Source organism: Oncorhynchus kisutch, linkage group LG9, assembly GCF_002021735.2.
Source record: "Oncorhynchus kisutch isolate 150728-3 linkage group LG9, Okis_V2, whole genome shotgun sequence".
NCBI lineage: Eukaryota > Metazoa > Chordata > Actinopteri > Salmoniformes > Salmonidae > Oncorhynchus > Oncorhynchus kisutch.
This window is the reverse complement of record NC_034182.2, coordinates 37,291,070-37,310,226: the sequence shown is the minus strand read 5'-3', so window position 1 is coordinate 37,310,226 and position 19,157 is coordinate 37,291,070. Positions and strand designations below refer to the sequence as shown.

The 19,157-nt window shown below is 47.5% G+C and overlaps 1 protein-coding gene across 1 annotated transcript in view; it reads right to left on the bottom strand.

Moving 5' to 3' along the window:
* rbpjb (recombination signal binding protein for immunoglobulin kappa J region b) overlaps positions 1-19,157 on the bottom strand; it is an 89,445-nt gene that overhangs the window by 17,545 nt on the left and 52,743 nt on the right. The window contains 1 exon segment of the mRNA XM_031832569.1: positions 9,374-9,469. Within this exon segment, the coding sequence (XP_031688429.1) occupies positions 9,374-9,469 (96 nt within the window).

Genomic DNA, 19,157 nt, shown 5'->3' with positions numbered 1-19,157 from the left:
CTTTACACACACGCAATTTATTCATGCTCAGAGCTCCTATTGTGTATCAAAACACAGACAAGCATTCATATTGTAAACACACACCGACATCGACGCCACGCCCACTAGGCTCTTCCTTAGAGAGGGACACACTCCCGGAGAGCTGACCCAAACCAACGTCGGTTGGTTCAGAATGAAACACTAACTTAAGTGTGTGTGTGACTACACATAGTGTACAATTAGGAACAACTTCATAATGTTGAGTTGGAGATTAGAGGTACATTACACTACAGAGGTACATTCACTACAGAGGTACATTACACTACAGAGGTACACTACAGAGGTACATTACACTACAGAGGTACATTACAGAGATACATTACACTACAGAGGTACATTACAGAGGTACATTACACTACAGAGGTACATTACACTACAGAGATACACTACAGAGGTACATTACACTACAGAGGTACATTACACTACAGAGGTACATTACACTACAGAGGTACATTACACTACAGAGGTACACTACATTACAGAGGTACACTACAGAGGTACATTACACTACAGAGGTACACTACAGATGTACATTACACTACAGAGGTACACTACAGAGGTACATTACACTACAGAGGTACACTACAGAGGTACACTACACTACAGAGGTACACTACAGAGGTACATTACACTACAGAGGTACACTACAGAGGTACATTACAGAGGTACACTACAGAGGTACATTACACTACAGAGGTACACTACAGAGGTACATTACACTACAGAGGTACATTACACTACAGAGGTACATTACACTACAGAGGTACACTACAGGGGTACATTACACTACAGGGGTACATTACACTACAGAGGTACATTACACTACAGAGGTACATTACACTACAGAGGTACATTACACTACAGGGGTACATTACACTATAGAGGTACATTACACTACAGAGGTACATTACACTACAGAGGTACATTACAGAGGTACATTACACTACAGAGGTACATTACACTACAGAGGTACATTACAGAGGTACATTACACTACAGAGGTACATTACACTACAGAGGTACACTACAGAGGTACATTACACTACAGAGATACACTACAGGGGTACATTACACTACAGGGGTACTTTACACTACAGAGGTACACTACAGAGGTACACTACAGAGGTACATTACACTACAGAGGTACATTACACTACAGAGGTACACTACACTACAGAGGTACACTACACTACAGAGGTACACTACAGAGGTACACTACAGAGGTACACTACAGAGGTACATTACACTACAGAGGTACATTACACTACAGAGGTACACTACAGAGGTACACTACAGAGGTACATTACACTACAGAGGTACACTACAGAGGTACACTACAGAGGTACATTACACTACAGAGGTACATTACAGAGGTACATTACACTACAGAGGTACATTACACTACAGAGATACACTACAGAGGTACATTACACTACAGAGGTACATTACACTACAGAGGTACATTACACTACAGAGGTACATTACACTACAGAGGTACACTACATTACAGAGGTACACTACAGAGGTACATTACACTACAGAGGTACACTACAGATGTACATTACACTACAGAGGTACACTACAGAGGTACATTACACTACAGAGGTACACTACAGAGGTACACTACACTACAGAGGTACACTACAGAGGTACATTACACTACAGAGGTACACTACAGAGGTACATTACAGAGGTACACTACAGAGGTACATTACACTACAGAGGTACACTACAGAGGTACATTACACTACAGAGGTACATTACACTACAGAGGTACACTACAGGGGTACATTACACTACAGGGGTACATTACACTACAGAGGTACATTACACTACAGAGGTACATTACACTACAGAGGTACATTACACTACAGGGGTACATTACACTATAGAGGTACATTACACTACAGAGGTACATTACACTACAGAGGTACATTACAGAGGTACATTACACTACAGAGGTACATTACACTACAGAGGTACATTACAGAGGTACATTACACTACAGAGGTACATTACACTACAGAGGTACACTACAGAGGTACATTACACTACAGAGATACACTACAGGGGTACATTACACTACAGGGGTACTTTACACTACAGAGGTACACTACAGAGGTACACTACAGAGGTACATTACACTACAGAGGTACATTACACTACAGAGGTACACTACACTACAGAGGTACACTACACTACAGAGGTACACTACAGAGGTACACTACAGAGGTACACTACAGAGGTACATTACACTACAGAGGTACATTACACTACAGAGGTACACTACAGAGGTACACTACAGAGGTACATTACACTACAGAGGTACACTACAGAGGTACACTACAGAGGTACATTACACTACAGAGGTACACTACAGAGGTACACTACAGAGGTACACTACAGAGGTACATTACACTACAGAGATACATTACACTACAGAGGTACATTACACTACAGAGGTACATTACAGAGATACATTACACTACAGAGGTACATTACAGAGGTACATTACACTACAGAGGTACATTACACTACAGAGATACATTACAGAGGTACATTACACTACAGAGATACATTACAGAGGTACATTACAGAGGTACATTACACTACAGAGGTACACTACAGAGGTACATTACACTGCAGAGAGACCACAGTTACACTGCAGAGAGACCACAGTTACACTGCAGAGAGACCACAGTTACACTGCAGAGAGACCACAGTTACACTGCAGAGAGACCACAGTTACACTGCAGAGAGACCACAGTTACACTGCAGAGAGACCACAGTTACACTGCAGAGAGACCACAGTTACACTGCAGAGAGACCACAGTTACACTGCAGAGAGACCACAGTTACACTGCAGAGAGACCACAGTTACACTGCAGAGAGACCACAGTTACACTGCAGAGACCACAGTTACACTGCAGAGAGACCACAGTTACACTGCAGAGAGACCACAGTTACACTGCAGAGAGACCACAGTTACACTGCAGAGAGACCACAGTTACACTGCAGAGAGACCACAGTTACACTGCAGAGAGACCACAGTTACACTGCAGAGAGACTAAAATGTCGTGTCATTTTTAGCCCATCATGTGCCCTATTCCAGAGAACACTGGAATAGTTCTTCCAAACTGCCCCCAGTAAAGAACACTGGAATAGTTCTTCCAGACTGCCCCCAGTAAAGAACACTGGAATAGTTCTTCCAGACTGCCCCCAGTAAAGAACACTGGAATAGTTCTTCCAAACTGCCCCCAGTAAAGAACACTGGAATAGTTCTTCCAGACTGCCCCCAGTAAAGAACACTGGAATAGTTCTTCCAGACTGCCCCCAGTAATTATATAGATTTATTTCATTCAATTGACTCTGATGACAGAAACCCTGGAGATGTTTATTCTAAGCGTCAAGATATTCAACATCATGCCAAGCACTGAATACTCGCGCTTGGCTGCCGAATGTGAAGGTGTCTCCATACCATTTACATTGAGGAAGTGTGGTCATAATCTATATTTTAGCGATCCACAGTGGACGTCACTCCTAATGAAAAGCCCCCCCCCCCCCCTCCCATCCTGCTGATGAGAGCTGCTGAACAACGCACCGTGCCTGAGATGCGTTATGAGAAAGCCATTTCTACAAAGATTAGCTCAGTGGGGAACTAGGGATGCCCTGATGTGCCATCTACTACCTATATTAACAGAGTTTCATTAAACAGGCCTAGGAGCTAAATGTTTCTGTACAACATTTAATCAAACTGATGCATTTGGCGATGTTACATTTCTATTAATTGGCACAAAACGAAGCCTATAAACAAAACTATTCATTGTGAAAGTTTCTCCATTTAGGCCATTCATATGAAATATTGTATTCATTTTTTTATTTAACTTTTATTTAACTAGGCAAGTCAGTTGAGAACAAATTCTTATTTTACAATGACGGCCTACACCGGCCAAACCCTAACCCGGCCAATTGTGCGCCGCCCTATGTGACCCGATCCCGGGTCTGTAGTGACGCCTCTAGCATGGAGACGCAGTGTCTTAGACCGCTGTGATACAGCCTGGAATTGAACCAGGGTCTGTAGTGACTGATGCCTCTAGCACGGAGATGCAGTGTCTTAGACCGCTGTGATACAGCCTGGAATTGAACCAGGGTCTGTAGTGACTGATGCCTCTAGCACGGAGATGCAGTGTCTTAGATCGCTGTGATACAGCCTGGAATTGAACCAGGGTCTGTAGTGACGCCTCTAGCACTGAGATGCAGGGTCAGACCGCTGCGCCACTCGGGGGCCTTAATATATGCGTAGCGCTGCTTCTTCTCTTTCTCAAACTGCACAAAGCACCTGTCAAACTACGTGATTCTCTGAATAACACAGGGGATTTCGTTATGTACGGGACTAGCTTTGTCAGAGGAACTTGGACTTTGTCAAAAAAAAACGACCACCATGCAGACTCAGACGGGACAAAAAATATATACATTTATGTTTTGTGTTCGTGCACATAATGACATTACCCAACTTCCCCTAGTAAAACTAATCCCGGTCGAATAGTGAATGACTCAATTGTGAGTGAATAAGTGTCAGATAAGAGGAACGTATATGAATGTTCTGTTTTTGGGGGCTTTATGACCAACTATGAAAACTTGAATGACTTGAAGCTTGATGTGTCCCAGGGTGCATTGCTACAAAAGGGTCTGCCGCCAAAACCGGACCCCCCTCACCATTACCCCCAAAACTGGTCAGTGTGACTTTAACCAGAGAGAACAGAGGAGAGTAGAGGAATTCAGCTATTTAACAAACACATACTGACACGCGCAGTCACACACAGTCACACACACACACGCAGTCACACACACACGCAGTCACACACACGCAGTCACACACACGCAGTCACACACACGCAGTCACACACACACACACAGTCACACACACGCAGTCACACACAATGCTGCTCCTCCTCTCTCGTGCTCCAAAACTCAGAGGTGTCACAGTGTCGGCTGAGGGCTGCTGATTTACTAAGACATAGTTCTGGTGTGATGCTGCTGATTTAATAAGACATAGTTCTGGTGAGATGCTGCTGATTTACTAACACAGTTCTGGTGTGATGCTGCTGATTTACTAAGATATAGTTCTGGTGTGATGCTGCTGATTTACTAAGACATAGTTCTGGTGAGATGCTGCTGATTTACTAAGACAGTTCTGGTGTGATGCTGATTTACTAAGACATAGTTCTGGTGTGATGCTGCTGATTTACTAAGACATAGTTCTGGTGTGATGCTGCTGATTTACTAAGACATAGTTCTGGTGTGATGCTGCTGATTTACTAAGACATAGTTCTGGTGTGATGCTGCTGATTTACTAAGACATAGTTCTGGTGTGATGCTGCTGATTTACTAAGACATAGTTCTGGTGTGATGCTGCTGATTTACTAAGACATAGTTCTGGTGTGATGCTGCTGATTTACTAAGACATAGTTCTGGTGTGATGCTGCTGATTTACTAAGACATAGTTCTGGTGTGATGCTGCTGATTTACTAAGACATAGTTCTGGTGTGATGCTGCTGATTTACTAAGACATAGTTGACATAGTTCTGGTGTGATGGCAGGCAGGGCTCCAATGATCAGACCCAGCCAAGAGGAAGGGGAGAGGGAGAAAGAAAAAGGGAGAGTGCCTTCGGAAGGTATTCAGAACTCTGACTTGTTCCACATTTTGTTACGTTACAGCCTTTTTTTTTTTTCAATCCTCCGCAATCTACATACAATACCCCATTATGACAAAGCGAAAAACTGGTTTTTAGAAAAGTTTGCAAATGTATTAAAAACAAAAAACAGATACCTTATTTACATAAGTATTCAGACTCTTTGCTATGAGACTCGAAATTGAGATCAGGTGCATCCTGTTTCCATTGATCATCCTTTCCACCAGTGTTAAATTCAATTGATTAGACATGATTTGGAAAGAAACACAGAAGTCTATATAAGGTCCCAAAGTTGACAGTGCATGTCAGAGCAAAAACAAAGCCATGAGTTTGAAGAAATTGTCCGTAGAGCTCAGAGACAGGATTGTGTCGAGGCACAGATCTGGGGAAGAGTACCAAAAGTTTTCTGCACCATCATTCTTAAATGGAAGAAGTTGGAACCACAAAGACTCTTCCTAGAGCTGGACGCCCGGACAAAATGAGCATTCGAGGGAGAAGGGAATTGGTCAGGGAGGTGACCAAGAACACGATGGTCACTCTGACAGAGCTCTTGAGTTCCTCTGTGGAGATGGGAGAACCTTCCAGAAGGACAACCATCTCTGCAGCACTCTACCAAACAGGCCTTTATGGTAGAGTGACCAGACATCTTGGAGTTTGCCAAAAGGCCCCCAAAGAATCAGACCATATTAAAGAAGATTCTCCGGTCTGATGAAACCGAGATTGAAATCTTAGACCTGAATGCCAAGCATCATGTCTGGAAGAAACCTGACACCATCCCTACAGTGAAGCACGGTGTTGGCAGAATCATGTCTGGAAGAAACCTGGCACCATCTCTACGGTGAAGCATGGTGGTGGCAGCATCATGTCTGGAAGAAACCTGGCACCATCCCTCCAGTGAAGCATGGTGGTGGCAGCATCATGCTGTGAGGATGTTTTTCAGCGGCAGGGACTAGGAGACTAGTCAGGATCGAGGGAAAGATGAACGAAGCGAAGAACAGAGAGCTCCTTGATGGAAACCTGCCCCAGAGCACTCAGGACCTGAGTAGGGCGAAGGTTCACCTTCCAACAGGACAACGAACCCAAGCACACATCTAAGACAAAACAGGAGTGGCTTCGGGACAAGTCTCTGAATGTCCTTGAGTGGCCCAGCCAGAGACCGGACTTAAACCTGAGCAAACATCTCTGAAGAGACCTGAAAATAGCGATGCAGCAACGCTCCCCATCCAACCTGACAGAGTTTGAGAGGATCTGCAGAGAAAAATGGGAGAAACTCACCAAATACAGGTGTGCCAAGCTTGTAGCATCATGCCCAAGAAGACTCAAGGCTGTAATCGCTGCCAAAGGTGCTTCAACAAAGAGTAAAGTGTCTCAATACTTACATAAATATAATATTTACAATTTCTATAAAATTAGCAAACATTTCTAAAAACCTGTTTTTACTTTGTCATTATGGGGTATTGTGATGTCATTATGGGGTATTGTGATGTCATTATGGGGTATTGTGTGTAGATTGATGAGGGGGGAAAAAAACAATACAATCCATTTTAGAATAAGGCTGGAACCTAACAAAATGTGGAAAAAGTCCAGGGGTCTGAACACTTTCCTAAGGCACTGTGTACATGAGCGCGAGCAAGGCTTCATTCTGTCTAATCCCCTACAACTGGATGACCATATTCAGAACAGCTCATTAACTCCCTACACACCCCCATACACCATTCTAACCTAACATTAGTACAGCAACTAGGAAACAGTCTACCCACTTCTACTCAGTCATAACCCCCTACCTACCACAGTGTGCTCCCCAACCCTGTAACCCTACCATTCCCCTGCCATCTACCCTTTAACCTCCTGGATGTGCCCTGCAGAGAACCTAACCGCTTAACCCCGTCTGGACGCAGTAGGAGATGGAAAGCCGGAGGGGCCAAAACACCTACGTTACACACAGACACAACGGAATGTGATTTCTTTTTAGTCCATACTATTAACCCTTGACCTATTGACTTATAATGAAACAGGGAACTCTTCAACGTGCCTTTTTTTGGGTTGGGACCGTGTTAGTTACTACAACAGGTATGGTGATGGCAGCATCATGCAGTGGGGATGTATTTCAGAGGCAGGGACTGGGAGACTAGTCAGGATCGAGGGAAAGGTGAGCGGAGCAAAGTACAGAGATATCCTTGATGAAATCCTGCTCCAGGGCGCTCAGGACCTCAGAGTAGGGCCGACTGGGGTGAAGGTCATCACACACACCATGTAGAGGCTGTGGGAGGTACTACACCAGGTAGAGGCTGTGTGAGGTACTACACCAGGTAGAGGCTGTGGGAGGTACTACACCAGGTAGGAGCTGTGGGAGGTACTACACCAGGTAGGAGCTGTGGGAGGTACTACACCAGGTAGGAGCTGTGGGAGGTACTACACCAGGTAGGAGCTGTGGGAGGTACTACACCGGGTAGGAGCTGTGGGAGGTACTACACCGGGTAGGAGCTGTGGGAGGTCCTACACCGGGTAGGAGCTGTGGGAGGTCCTACACCGGGTAGGAGCTGTGGGAGGTCCTACACCAGGTAGGAGCTGTGGAAGATGCTACACCAGGTAGGAGCTGTGGAAGATGCTACACCAGGTAGGAGCTGTGGAAGATGCTACACCAGGTAGGAGCTGTGGGAGGTACTACACCAGGTAGGAGCTGTGGGAGGTACTACACCAGGTAGGAGCTGTGGGAGGTACTACACCAGGTAGGAGCTGTGGGAGGTACTACACCAGGTAGGAGCTGTGGGAGGTACTACACCAGGTAGGAGCTGTGGGAGGTACTACACCAGGTAGGAGCTGTGGGAGGTACTACACCAGGTAGGAGCTGTGGGAGGTACTACACCAGGTAGGAGCTGTGGGAGGTACTACACCAGGTAGGAGCTGTGGGAGGTACTACACCAGGTAGGAGCTGTGGGAGGTACTACACCAGGTAGGAGCTGTGGGAGGTACTACACCAGGTAGGAGCTGTGGGAGGTACTACACCAGGTAGGAGCTGTGGGAGGTACTACACCAGGTAGGAGCTGTGGGAGGTACTACACCAGGTAGGGGCTGTGGGAAGCATGGAGAGTGTGGAAAGTTGTGCTTAGGGTAAGTGGTGTGTAGGGTAAGTGGTGTGTAGGGTAAGTGGTGTGTAGGGTAAGTGGTGTGTAGGGTAAGTTGTGTGTAGGGTAAGTTGTGTGTAGGGTAAGTGGTGTGTAGGGTAAGTGGTGTGTAGGGTAAGTGGTGTGTAGGGTAAGTGGTGTGTAGGGTAAGTGGTGTGTAGGGTAAGTGGTGTGTAGGGTAAGTTGTGTGTAGGGTAAGTGGTGTGTAGGGTAAGTGGTGTGTAGGGTAAGTGGTGTGTAGGGTAAGTGGTGTGTAGGGTAAGTGGTGTGTAGGGTAAGTGGTGTGTAGGGTAAGTGGTGTGTAGGGTAAGTTGTGTGTAGGGTAAGTGGTGTGTAGGGTAAGTGGTGTGTAGGGTAAGTGGTGTGTAAGGTAAGTGGTGTGTAGGGTAAGTGGTGTGTAGGGTAAGTTGTGTGTAGGGTAAGTGGTGTGTAGGGTAAGTGGTGTGTAGGGTAAGTTGTGTGTAGGGTAAGTTGTGCTTAGGGTAAGTGGTGTGTAGGGTAAGTGGTGGTTGATTACCGTTTTTCATTGCCATAAGATTTCTGGGCAACCTTTGCATGCAGGATCAGGACAGTTTGGTCTCCTCGCTCCTTCAGGTAATTCCTCATCGCTTCTCTGTGAAGAAGGGAAGAGAGGGGAGAAGTTAGAAACAGAGGGATGGAAAGAGGGAGAGATGAGAGAGAGGTTTGTTTTCCATCCATTGAAATAAACAAGTTATAGATGACAGAAGTGACAGAGAAAGTATACTGATCAAAAATATAGAAGCAACATGCAACAATTTCAACAATTTTACTGAGTTAAAGAAATCACTCAATTTAAATAAATAAATTAGGACCTAATCTATGGATTTCACGATTGGGCAGGGGTGCAGCCATGGGTGGGCTTCGGAGGGCATAGGCCCACCCACTGGGAGCCAGGACCACCCAATCAGAATTCGTTTTCCCCACAAAAGGGCTTTATTACTCCTTAGTTTCATCAGCTGTCCGGGTGGCTGGTCTCAGGCGATCCCGCAGGTGAAGAAGCCGGATGTGGAGGTCCTGGGCTTGTTTGGTTACACGTGGTCTGCGGTTGTGAGGCCGGTTGGACATACTGCCAAATTCTTTAAAGCGATGTTGGAGACGGCTTATGATAGAGAAACTAACATTCAATTCTCTGGCAACAGCTATGGCGGACATTCCTGCAGTCATCCGGCTAATTGCACACTTGAGACATCTGTGCCATTGCGTTGTGTGACAAAACTGCACATTTCAGAATGGCCTTTTATTGTTCCCATCACAAGGTGCAGCTGTGTAATGATCATACTGTTTAATCAGATTCTTGATATGCCACACCTGTCAGGTGGATGAACTATCTTGGCAAAGGAGAAATGCTCACTAACAGCGATGGAAAAATATATATATATTCACAGAAAATTTGAGAGAAATAAGCTATTTGTGTGTATGGAACATTTATGGGATCTTTTATTTCAGCTTATGAAACATGGGACCAACACTTTACACGTTGCGTTTATATTTTTGATCAGTATAGATAAAACCAAAAAACAGGAACGTGAAAATTCAGGGTCACTAAGACTAACATTTGAAACATGGAGAGACGGGAACATTTTGACAAGTTCCAGTTTGATTAGCCAATTCTCTGGTGTGCTGAAGGTTGTGTTTCTTACACACACACACACACACACACTCTGCACACACAGACCGCTCACACACTGACACATGGACACACACAGTTCGGTGCCAAAAGCTATGTTCTCTCCAGCTGGGTTGACTGAAAGGAGAGGAAAAAGAAAACTCCAAAGCCCTGAGCTCACCACCAAAGCCCACCACCAAACCCTGCGCTCACCACCAAACCCTGCGCTCACCACCAAGCCACCAAAGCCCTGCGCTCACCACCAAAGCCCTGCGCTCACCACCAAAGCCCTGCGCTCACCACCAAAGCCCTGCGCTCACCACCAAAGCCCTGCGCTCACCACCAAAGCCCTGCGCTCACCACCAAAGCCCTGCGCTCACCACCAAAGCCCTGCGCTCACCACCAAAGCCCTGCGCTCACCACCAAAGCCCTGCGCTCACCACCAAAGCCCTGCGCTCACCACCAAAGCCCTGCGCTCACCACCAAAGCCCTGCGCTCACCACCAAAGCCCTGCGCTCACCACCAAAGCCCTGCGCTCACCACCAAAGCCCTGAGCTCACCACCAAAGCCCTGCGCTCACCACCAAAGCCCTGCGCTCACCACCAAAGCCCTGCGCTCACCACCAAAGCCCTGCGCTCACCACCAAAGCCCTGCGCTCACCACCAAAGCCCTGCGCTCACCATCCAAAGCCCTGCGCTCACCACCAAAGCCCTGCGCTCACCACCAAAGCCCTGCGCTCACCACCAAAGCCTTGCGCTCACCACCAAAGCCCTGCGCTCACCACCAAAGCCCTGCGCTCACCACCAAAGCCCTGCGCTCACCACCAAAGCCCTGCGCTCACCACCAAAGCCCTGCGCTCACCACCAAAGCCCTGCGCTCACCACCAAAGCCTTGCGCTCACCACCAAAGCCCTGCGCTCACCACCAAAGCCCTGCGCTCACCACCAAAGCCCTGCGCTCACCACCAAAGCCCTGCGCTCACCACCAAAGCCCTGCGCTCACCACCAAAGCCCTGAGCTCACCACCAAAGCCCTGAGCTCACCACCAAAGCCCTGAGCTCACCACCAAAGAATCCACATCTCGTGTTAAAATGTTGCATAGGCCCGTGCTCCAATGACTTCTGTCACCTCAGAAACATAAATGGGTTTCCATCGCATTTTCAACTCTACTTACGGTTTTGGCACAACAAATGTTGCGTTATAGAGCGAATGTGGCCACTCCACTCTTAGCAACAGTGCTCTAGCCAACAGCTACCAGCTACAGGGAAGGGTATAGTCTACATAATGGACAAAAGAGCAAGATTTCTATTTGTCAAAGGGAAGCCAAGCGTCGATCATCGTGTCACCAGAATGAGACTCTCGATATTTATTGTAAAAGAGCATCAAGCTCATCACTTTGCAATTTCACCACCCTGTGAAGTTCATTATACAGTGCCTTGCGAAAGTATTCGGCCCCATTGAACTTTGCGACCTTTTGCCACATTTCAGGCTTCAAACATAAAGATATAAAACTGTATTTTTTTGTGAAGAATCAACAACAAGTGGGACATAATCATGAAGTGGAACGACATTTATTGGATATTTCTAACTTTTTTAACAAATCAAAAACTGAAAAATTGGGCGTGCAAAATTATTCTGTTATGCTGTTTCCATCAGGCCGGTCACAACAACAAAAAAATTATCCAACGTTCTTTACTGGCATAAAAAAATGTTTGATAGACACCTGGTTACTGTGCGTGTACTCGTTGAGAAGCACACAGCTAAAGATCTTCAGACTAGCAGGGGTCAAGGGTCACCCTGAGCAGACACAATGACATCTGTGCAAATGGGCCAGTGTCACCTTGACACGTCCAGAGACACAGAAAGGGAGTCATACACATATATTAGGGCTGGGAGATATGGCCAAAATATCATAGCACTACATTTTTTGTTGTTGACGGTATGGTGCTATTTGGCGGGATGGTGCTATTTGGCGGGATGGTGCTATTTGGCGGTATTTGGCGGGATGATGCTATTTGGCGGTATTTGGCGGGATGATGGTATTTGGCGGTATGATGCTATTTGGCGGGATGATGCTATTTGGCGATATGATGGTATTTGGCGGGATGATGGTATTTGGCGGGATGATGCTATTTGGCGGTATTTGTGGTTTTTGAATAATACCAGTTCTAGGAGCAGTGCTTGACCTTAGGGTCAACACATACATTTTAAGTGTTTTCAAACGGGGCTTTCTGCATTCCGATTGTTTTATACTGTTCAATTAAACTTCAACCAAAAGGCCATATTGCATACATTTTTTACCTTTATTTAACGAGTCAAGTCAGTTAAGAACAAATTCTTATTTTCAATGACGGCCTAGAAACAGTGGGTTAACTGCCTTGTTCAGGGGCAGAATGACAGATTTTTACCTTGTCAGCTCAGGGATTCGATCTTGCAACTTTCGGTTACAAGTCCAACGCTCTAACCACTAGGCTACCCTGCCTCCCCAAATGCGATTGGACTTGTGTGAACTGTTGGGTGAACTGTTGGAATCATGGAAATTATCAGGGGTAATTGTGGGAATGATTATTCTAATTCTATAGTTAGAATATAATACTGGCCACTTTGAACACAGTGTTGTTTGACATGACAATGAATGAAAAAGCCAAAGAGGCATTATTGTGACAGGGGTAGGAACCAAAGTGTTGGTCAGTGTTTCCCAGGGGAGTGGGACCCTATAAACTTTGGCTACATTAAATGGTTTCTTACTTCATGTAGCCAACATATTCATGCGTCCCCTATTTCTCTCGGATTTAGAAGATACGGTTGCACAAACATGCTTATTTAGGTCTCCACCAGCACTGCTATCAGGCTGTATTAGCTAGACAGCTAGCCAACTAATGCAGCTAGCTAGAGATTAGCAGCTAACACTGTTTTATCCGCAACTTGATCAAATAAATAAACATACTTGCTGTTTGCAGACAGTAAGACATACAAACTAATAGTGTAATTATATTAAGAAGTGGAAACAGCATCGTTGTCATCAACATATTGTTGCGTCTGCTGCACAGACTGAAGAGAATGGTTGGCAATTTAACTTGTGGTCGGAAAACATCAACTGCACTCCATGAGCGACCAGGGGCGGGTGGCGTATCACTTTTAACAAACCATACATTGGTTATAGAAGGGCAAGTAAAAACCAAAACTGGTCCGTGCATCCATAGTGGTGTCTAGTAAAATACAGTATACCACCCAGTCCACACACACACTAGACAGGCCTATTTTACGGAAAGCAAGGAGCCCCCTGAACCACGAGAGGGAGGGCTAGAAGGAGGGAGGCAGGGAGCCCCCTGAACCATGAGAGGGAGGGCTAGAAGGAGGGAGGCAGGGAGCCCCCTGAACCATGAGAGGGAGGGCTAGAAGGAGGGAGGCAGGGAACCACAGGTTACTACACTTCACTAACCCTTAGTGGAAAGACCAAGGCCAGAGCGAGATGGATGGAAAGAAAACAGACCACTCTGCGGTGCCTATAGTCATCTGACGGACACCACTCTGTGGTGCCTATAGTCATCTGACGGACACCACTCTGCGGTGCCTATAGTCATCTGACGGACACCACTCTGCGGTGCCTATAGTCATCTGACGGACACCACTCTGCGGTGCCTATAGTCATCTGACGGACACCACTCTGTGGTGCCTATAGTCATCTGACGGACACCACTCTGCGGTGCCTATAGTCATCTGACGGACACCACTCTGCGGTGCCTATAGTCATCTGACGGACACCACTCTGCGGTGCCTATAGTCATCTGACGGACACCACTCTGCGGTGCCTATAATCATCTGATGCTAGTGATCTCCACTGATATTTCTACATGTTGCTTTGGCATGGCACTGGGCGTGCACACACACACACACGCACACACCCCTGACTGATTACAGGGGAACACACTCGCTCAGCTCAGAACACGGTCATGTCATGCTCACAGGGTGTCATTGGACACCACTGATACGGATTGTGACCTTCCTGTTGTGAGGCTGACATCAGACTAAGGTGGAAAAGCGATGCGGTATTAACCTGACCCCTAGACACTGGTCTGAGGACAGTTTTGCACTTCCCTGCCTAATGATCACAATTTGGATATGTGGTAGCTAGGCTCATCCTGGATCTGTGCCTAAGTAACAACTTCTAGAAGGGGGGAAAAAAGGAAAAAAAACCTGAGCTGTCATACTGGCGAAGCTATTTTGTAGTTTGTTTTTCTCGTTGGTCCGTTGTGTTTGTAGCTAGTACCTTGTGTTGCCGGGGTAGGGGAAATTAAAGTTCCAGATTCCACCCTAAAGATGAGACTTTTGAGGAAGTGCGTGGGTTAAGACTCACATCAGTGCGTTGTTGCCACTTCACAAATATGGCTGCTGCCCTGTGGATGACTGGAAGTAAACTACCCTACTTGTTGTTGGATCAGAGCTGACTGGCGGAGATGGCCTCGGAGCTAACCAAGAAAGAACGAAAGAAAGAGAGAAAAGAGTGAGCTGCAGCATCTAGAGTAGAAAATAGCCTCTATGTTTTTTACACCTCACAAGCACTGGTTGATTGTAGAGCTGGGAATTGGGCCAGGGACCTTATGATACGATATTATCGCAAAAAACTTAGTTGCAGATAGGATATATATTGAGATTCTCACAATTCTATATGTATTGAGATTTGATACTGTGATTTTATTACAATTCGATTTTCCAAACATATTGCTCATCGTATGTCTGCTGCACAAGAACCAGAGAGAGCCATGAGAAAACCAGTTTTGATCAGTTATGGAAATCATTTTAAAAGATGGAGAAAAAAAAAATACAGGTTTCGGTGGAGGTTCAGCAAACTAGTGCAAAAAATAATATTCAACCCCCCCCCCTCCCCCCCCCCCCCCCCCACACATCACTAGTTGATAGTTAAAGTAGGATTAGAGTGTAACAGGACTGTTCTCCACAAAAACAATAGAATATTCCAAAAGCCGATCTTTGTCAAAAACCAATGAATGCATTTCAATCCTGGTTACAAATGATTGGTCCTATAGTAAGACTGTTGTCCCATGTTCCAGAACCTTCTTGGTTCACAAGTTCATACTGACAGTCCTGGAGGGCGACTGCTGGTTAAGATGTGGTTGTTGTCGTGGTGTGTGTGAAGGCAGCACCATTAATCTATTACACCCCTGGAGGGGCCAGACTGCACAAGGCCAAGTTCAACCAGCATTCACACATCATATTTACACACATACACGTTTCTGTTAAGGAAATGAGGCGCTGGCCATTTGACCAGCAACATTTTAAATTAGTTGTGGGACAATAGATCCCAAATTCATACAACCAGTAGGAATACATCAAATTAAAATTCTGATAAAACTATTATTTCTTCACATGATAAGCGCAGCAATGCACACAAGGCAGTAGGCTACATCTGAATGTTCCTTCCATAATGCAATTGGCGGGAAAACAGCATTGTCTAAAAAGGGTACTGCACATGAAAGTGGTTTCATGCGACCGATGTAATTTAGACATTTTGATCATCTAATAGGATACTACTATTAAGTAAGGTAAGACACGCCTCATAATATGGTATTAAAACGTCCAGGTTTCAAACAATGAAGTATGCTTTTTAAAATGCGCTCCTGATGTCTGACAGATTTGATCTCAAAGGCTCTGTATCTGTATACTGTACGTGTGTGATAAATAACTAATATACTGTACACTAGTGCCAATTTAATTCCACTAAATTATTCTAATTAACCTATAGACCAACACCATGACCAGTCGGAAAGTATTCAGACCCATGGACTTTTTCCACATTTTGTTATGTTGCAGCCGACAGGTAGCCTAGTGGTTAGAGTGTTGGACTAGTGACCGAAAGGTTGCAAGATGGAATCCCCGAGGTGACAAGGTAAAAAATCTGTCGTTCTGAACAAGGCAGTTAACCCACTGTTCCTAGACCGTCATTGAAAATAAGAGTGGTGGTATATACAACAGAAAGCTATAGACTAGTGGTATATACACAACAGAAAGCTATAGACTAGTGGTATATACACAACAGAAAGCTATAGGCTAGTGGTATACAACAGAAAGCTATAGACTAGTGGTATATACACAACAGAAAGCTATAGACTAGTGGTATATACACAACAGAAAGCTATAGGCTAGTGGTATATACAACAGAAAGCTATAGACTAGTGGTATATACAACAGAAAGCTATAGACTAGTGGTATACAACAGAAAGCTATAGACTAGTGGTATACAACAGAAAGCTATAGACTAGTGGTATACAACAGAAAGCTATAGACTAGTGGTATACAACAGAAAGCTATAGACTAGTGGTATATACAACAGAAAGCTATAGACTAGTGGTATACAACAGAAAGCTATAGACTAGTGGTATACAACAGAAAGCTATAGACTAGTGGTATAGCTTTGTGTGCCACCGGCAGAGAGATTGACAGACAGATAGACAGAGACAAAGGGCAAAGTGGGGGTCAGTAATGATGTGTCTGCGTGTGTGGAGTTAAGCCTGGCTACAGATAAGGCAGAGCAGAGTGGAATCTGTCCAGTGTATCTGTCACAGTGTCTAGCTACACCAGAATAGAGTGGAATCACCCTGACCCCTCCCCCCACCCCAGCGTCGTCCGGGTTAGGCCATCATTGTAAATAAAAATGTGTTCTTAACTGACTTGCCCTAGTTAAATAAATAAATAATAAATTATTATTAATAAATAAATAATAATAAAATAAAACCAGCAGCTGGCTAGGACAGGGAGGGGCACCAGCAGCTGGCTAGGACAGGGAGACCTGGCTAGGACAGGGAGGGGCACCAGCAGCTGGCTAGGACAGGGAGGGGCACCAGCAGCTGGCTAGGACAGGGAGGGGCACCAGCAGCTGGCTAGGACAGGGAGGGGCACCAGCAGCTGGCTAGGACAGGGAGGGGCACCAGCAGCTGGCTAGGACAGGGAGGGGCACCAGCAGCTGGCTAGGACAGGGAGGGGCACCAGCAGCTGGCTAGGACAGGGAGGGGCACCAGCAGCTGGCTAGGACAGGGAGGGCACCAGCAGCTGGCTAGGACAGGGAGGGGCACCAGCAGCTGGCTAGGACAGGGAGGGGCACCAGCAGCTGGCTAGGACAGGGAGGGGCACCAGCAGCTGGCTAGGACAGGGAGGGGCACCAGCAGCTGGCTAGGACAGGGAGGGGCACCAGCAGCTGGCTAGGACAGGGAGGGGCACCAGCAGCTGGCTAGGACAGGGAGGGGCACCAGCAGCTGGCTAGGACAGGGAGGGGCACCAGCAGCTGGCTAGGACAGGGAGGGGCACCAGCAGCTGGCTAGGACAGGGAGGGGCACCAGCAGCTGGCTAGGACAGGGAGGGGCACCAGCAGCTGGCTAGGACAGGGAGGGGCACCAGCAGCTGGCTAGGACAGGGAGGGGCACCAGCAGCTGGCTAGGACAGGGAGGGGCACCAGCAGCTGGCTAGGACAGGGAGGGGCACCAGCAGCTGGCTAGGACAGGGAGGGGCACCAGCAGCTGGCTAGGACAGGGAGGGGCACCAGCAGCTGGCTAGGACAGGGAGGGGCACCAGCAGCTGGCTAGGACAGGGAGGGGCACCAGCAGCTGGCTAGGACAGGGAGGGGCACCAGCAGCTGGCTAGGACAGGGAGGGGCACCAGCAGCTGGCTAGGACAGGGAGGGGCACCAGCAGCTGGCTAGGACAGGGAGGGGCACCAGCAGCTGGCTAGGACAGGGAGGGGCACCAGCAGCTGGCTAGGACAGGGAGGGGCACCAGCAGCTGGCTAGGACAGGGAGGGGCACCAGCAGCTGGCTAGGACAGGGAGGGGCACCAGCAGCTGGCTAGGACAGGGAGGGGCACCAGCAGCTGGCTAGGACAGGGAGGGGCACCAGCAGCTGGCTAGGACAGGGAGGGGCACCAGCAGCTGGCTAGGACAGGGAGGGGCACCAGCAGCTGGCTAGGACAGGGAGGGGCACCAGCAGCTGGCTAGGACAGGGAGGGGCACCAGCAGCTGGCTAGGACAGGGAGGGGCACCAGCAGCTGGCTAGGACAGGGAGGGGCACCAGCAGCTGGCTAGGACAGGGAGGGGCACCAGCAGCTGGCTAGGACAGGGAGGGGCACCAGCAGCTGGCTAGGACAGGGAGGGGCACCAGCAGCTGGCTAGGACAGGGAGGGGCACCAGCAGCTGGCTAGGACAGGGAGGGGCACCAGCAGCTGGCTAGGACAGGGAGGGGCACCAGCAGCTGGCTAGGACAGGGAGGGGCACCAGCAGCTGGCTAGGACAGGGAGGGGCACCAGCAGCTGGCTAGGACAGGGAGGGGCACCAGCAGCTGGCTAGGACAGGGAGGGGCACCAGCAGCTGGCTAGGACAGGGAGGGGCACCAGCAGCTGGCTAGGACAGGGAGGGGCACCAGCAGCTGGCTAGGACAGGGAGGGGCACCAGCAGCTGGCTAGGACAGGGAGGGGCACACACACACAGGGTCAAATGTGGGCACACACACACAGGGTCAAATGTGGGCACACACACACAGGGTCAAATGTGGGCACACACATGCAAACACACACAAAGTCAAAAAGGTACACACACACAGGAAACACAAAGAGTCCTCGAGTCCCAAAGGGGACATGACACGTGTCCTCAACCCAGGACCCGTGGGTTAAATGA